At 44.9% G+C, this 4264-nt stretch overlaps 1 protein-coding gene across 1 annotated transcript in view; it reads right to left on the minus strand.

Annotated features, from left to right (window-relative positions):
• Positions 1-94: 94 nt before the first annotated feature.
• The window catches only part of LOC104539353 (attractin-like), a gene marked incomplete at both ends in the record, with an annotated part of 9761 nt that continues 5591 nt past the window's right edge, over positions 95-4264 (minus strand). The window contains 3 exons of the mRNA XM_010182853.1: positions 95-278; positions 1717-1960; positions 3406-3496. Of these exons, the coding sequence (XP_010181155.1) occupies positions 95-278; positions 1717-1960; positions 3406-3496 (519 nt within the window). The remainder of the gene's footprint in view (positions 279-1716; positions 1961-3405; positions 3497-4264) is intronic.

Below are 4264 nucleotides of genomic sequence, written 5' to 3' on the forward strand. Positions count from 1 at the left end.
CACTCATCAAATAGCCCATCCTTCTGTCAGCGAAAAGCACAAATAATGAGATGCCATCCACGAAAAAGGGTAATACTTCTATAATAACACTTACCACATTCGGGAATCAACTTCATATTTGTACAAGTCATCTGCCAGCCTGTATTTGTTGGCGCTGAACGCTTTGTAACCTCCGTGGATGTAAATCGATCTTGTTTTCGGGTCGTAAACGCTGCTGTGACCGTACCCTCCCTGCACCAAGGCTCCGCTGGTCTGCAAAATGCTCCACGTGTTTTTGCCTGAGAAATGAAAAATGTGAATGACAAAACGTGGTTAATTTATCTCCATCGATAACTTATCAACAAAGTCTTTTTAATTAGACCAGAAACGTTTCCTCTACAGTCACGTACTATATTTTGCAGACAAGCTAAGTAAATGAGAGATAAAAAGTACAGAAGTAATATATTGCATTTCAATGACATGGGAATGCCAGCAGTGTGGCTTGATTTGGAATGGTACCCAAGAGCATTTTTATTGTACATGTATATATTATAAAGCCAGGCAGCACTGAAGCCAAGTGTGACTGTGAAGAACACTGCAGTTAAAAACTAATATGTGATTAATGGTCCTATATCTCACTCACTAAAATAACACTGGTTTGAAGCACTCTAGATGTAATGTAATGGTAACTGAAACAAAAATGCCAAATTATACATCAATTCTCTGTAGTAAGTGCAGAATGAAACCCTACACAGGCTTCCTAACTCCAGGGTACATCAGGCACAGAAAAAGCAAAGGAATTGAATGGGCAGGTAGTGATAGAACAAGGGGAATGGTTTCAAACTGGAAGAGGGGAGATTTAGACTGGATATTGGGCAGAAATTCCTCCCTGTGAGGTGGTGAGGCCCTGGCCCAGGTTGCCCAGAGAAGCTGTGGGTGTCCCCTCCCTGGCAGTGCCCAAGGCCAGGTTGGCTGGGGCTTGGAGCAGCCTGGGCTGGTGGAGGTGTCGCGGCCCATGGGGGTTGGACTGGGGGGGCTGTGAGGTCCCTTCCAACCCAAACCATGCTGGGATTTTATGACTCATTCTGTGATCTCCCTGTGCTCAACGACATCCTCCATCTGGTCCGTGGAGCAAGGGACACGTCTCCAGAGCTGATTCAGAGCAGCTACATCAGGTAGAAATTCAGTTCATCTGGAGAGCAGGTGATACTGGAAACCTCTGGATCCTAAAATCAGAGTATGGACTATTCCCAGAGATAACGGAACCAAATCATATCAGAGAGAGGGGAATCCAGGAATTCATTCCCTGTCCCCCTCAGCATTGGCTCATCACCACTGCTGGAGACAGGGCTATCGGGTTATGCGGCTACTTGGTTTGAATTGTTACAGCCATTCTTATATTCGCAGGATACAAAAATAATTTCAAAAGTGTTTGCTTTGTCAGAGGGAAGAGAGGAAAATGCATCTAAATTGTCCCCCAGTTGTCCTGCTTTGTCTCTAATTACAGCTTTTTTGGGACCTAGCAAGCTGTGGAAAGCCGGAGGATGTGGCTGCCTGCTGACTGTGCTGTACAAACACTGGAAGTAAGATTGAACTCCTTGTAAAATACATATATATATATAAAAATAAACAGAAGGAGAAGAACATCTCTGTCTCTGTTTTCTATGTGAATGTGGATCATAGAAATATTTTTCAACTGTTAAAACTGAAGTGAATGGCAGGTGAGCCCCCACTCACCAATGTTGTACTCCTGGACGTTGCTGATGTACCCGTAAAGAGGGCAGTGCCCGAAGATGACGAGCATGACCGTGCTGTTGTCCCGCAGGGTGACGATGTGCGCCGAGTGGCCAACCACAGCGTACTGCTCCTTGGCCTGCAGCATCACCTGCGTCCAGGTCTGGCTGGGAATGTGGAACACCCACAGCTGGCTGCTCACGTTCCCCGTCGCGTCTATTTTCCCACCATACATGTAAATATTATCCTGAAAGAAGTTAAGATTTAAAATAACGAGTTTGGCATTTAGCAGATAATATAGAAGTAATGAAGTTACTACAATTTTATCTTCTCTCAGCCGTTCTCCTCTCTCAAGGAGAAACTTTATCTCCTTCACCAATCACATCTGATATGAAAGCAATCACGACTGCCACAGTTTGTACCCAAGTTTGTAATGTCAAAATACCTTCAGCACACACAGTTTGCTCTGTATCAGGGTAAGGAGGTAGAGGGGTGCAGGATTGTGGGTGCCCCCTCCCTGGCAGTGCCCAAGGCCAGGTTGGCTGGGGCTTGGAGCAGCCTGGGCTGGTGGAGGTGTCCCTGCCCGTGGGGGTTGGACTTGGGGGGCTTTAAGGTCCCTACTTTTGGGTGAGCTGCCTTGCCCTTCAGATTTCCCTACCTGTACTGGGTCTGTTTCCATTATAAATGGAGCTCAGAGGTTCATAAGGCACTCAAAATTAGGCACCTGATAGAAGGTGATTTAATAAGCAAGCTGAATCCCTCCCATCACTTGCAAATCCAAACACCAGAAAACAGCTAGGAAGAAAGGCAGTTATGATTGAAACTCCTCTGTGTTCATACACTAAAAGCTTTGTCTTCAAATTTAAAGCAATGACAAAAAATGAGGACCCTTTGGAAAGGAGAGAGCCAGGATAGTTAAACAGGCTTTTGTTTTATTATCCAACCCTACTTTTGAACAGTTATTTGCAGAATGTGCCTCGAGACCTTGCAGGTAGGAATTTCCACCCTTCTCAGCTTCTTCAAGTGTTTGTGAACGCAATTGGAGTGTTGATAATTATGCTTTGTAGAGGCTTTGTACTGTGATGAGCCAATTACCATCCCAAAACCAAAGGTCAGTGAAGGATTAGCTCATTTGCTTTCCAAAGGCTTTGCCATTCTGCTCTCAGGTGGCCTGCACCCCCAGCAGGGCACGCAGGTGAGAAATGAGGTAAAAACCAGGCAAAAAATTTGCCATTTCAGATGCTGGAAGAAGAGATTCCGAGTTTACTGCAGACGCAGAGCAGGCTCCAAAAATCCCTGAATTCACCAGCTCAAATTTGGTGCCTTGGACAACGGAGCTCATCAAAATATTTATGTGGTCTACATGAAATGCAGCTGGGAATCAGGTGAGCTCCAGCAAACCTTGTCTGTCAGGCAATTCTTGCAAGGACAGAGTGTAAGAAGGAAATAAAGGACTCACTGAGCCTTAAAATCTGTGATAAAAGGGGCAAAGGAGGAAAACACAAGCAAAGGTATGAGAGATTTCCTAGGATACCAGTCCTAGGAGTGCCTGGAGCACAAGGACAGAGACTGGGATGCCCATGGAGAAGCCTTTGAAGGAGGAATTCGTCTCTTGAAGCAAGACCCAGCTGTGGAAAGGGGTGGGTGCAGGGGGAAATCAGGTGGGAGCCGAGTCTGCAGCACTGGACTTACGTTATGCAGCGCCAAGGAATGGCCGTATCTCATCTCTACGGAGTTCACAGTGTGGTTCAGTGGAAGCCACTCTTCAGAAATCAGATCATACCTGAATAAGAAAAATTGTTTTAATGACCTGAGAAGATATTAAAGTCGAGGAAATTACTGCTCGTCCTTTCCAGGATGTGTGGGAAATGAGTCTATTTAGCAAAAGTCCAAGATAACCATGATTTCAGCATGCACGAAGCACGCACAGACTGCGTATGGATTAAAACACCCAGTCAAGTCTGTTATTTAATGCCCACGTATTGATTTGCTTTACCTTGAGCTCTCTTTCCCATGCAAAACCACGGGCCGATGCATTTCCTATTAAGCTGTGACAATTTACACCACATGATGCACCCCAAGGAGCAGGGAAAGTTTACACTGAGCTAAGTTTCAACTACTTGATGAAAAATAACCTGCCCGGTGTTTAAAAGGCACTTTTTAATTAAGTCTTTGTCATTCAAGCGTATTTTTTCTGTCAACTTGAAACGAGATAAGCCCTCTGGCCCCAAAATGCCCTGTGGCTTTTCAGATAAAAGAATGAACTGTACTGGCAGGCTCACAGCCTCATAAGATAAAATCATCTCTGAGAAAGGGTTCGATGAAGCCACGGGGTATCTGCCAAAAAATCAGGCATGACTTTGAAAGAGTAAATTTGTGGATGTGTTCAGCAGCTGTTCTACAACTGAGTGTGCATTTTCAGCTCTTATTTAACTTCTCCTATAGGAATTATTACCTCTGGACGTGAATGCAGAACACGCAGCTCTCTCTTAGGTCTGTGAAAGTGAAATAAATGGGTATCCCTAGGAAAAAAAATCCAGCTTTTCCCTAC

The sequence above is a fragment of the Mesitornis unicolor genome, unplaced genomic scaffold, assembly GCF_000695765.1.
Source record: "Mesitornis unicolor isolate BGI_N332 unplaced genomic scaffold, ASM69576v1 scaffold18334, whole genome shotgun sequence".
Lineage (NCBI taxonomy): Eukaryota > Metazoa > Chordata > Aves > Mesitornithiformes > Mesitornithidae > Mesitornis > Mesitornis unicolor.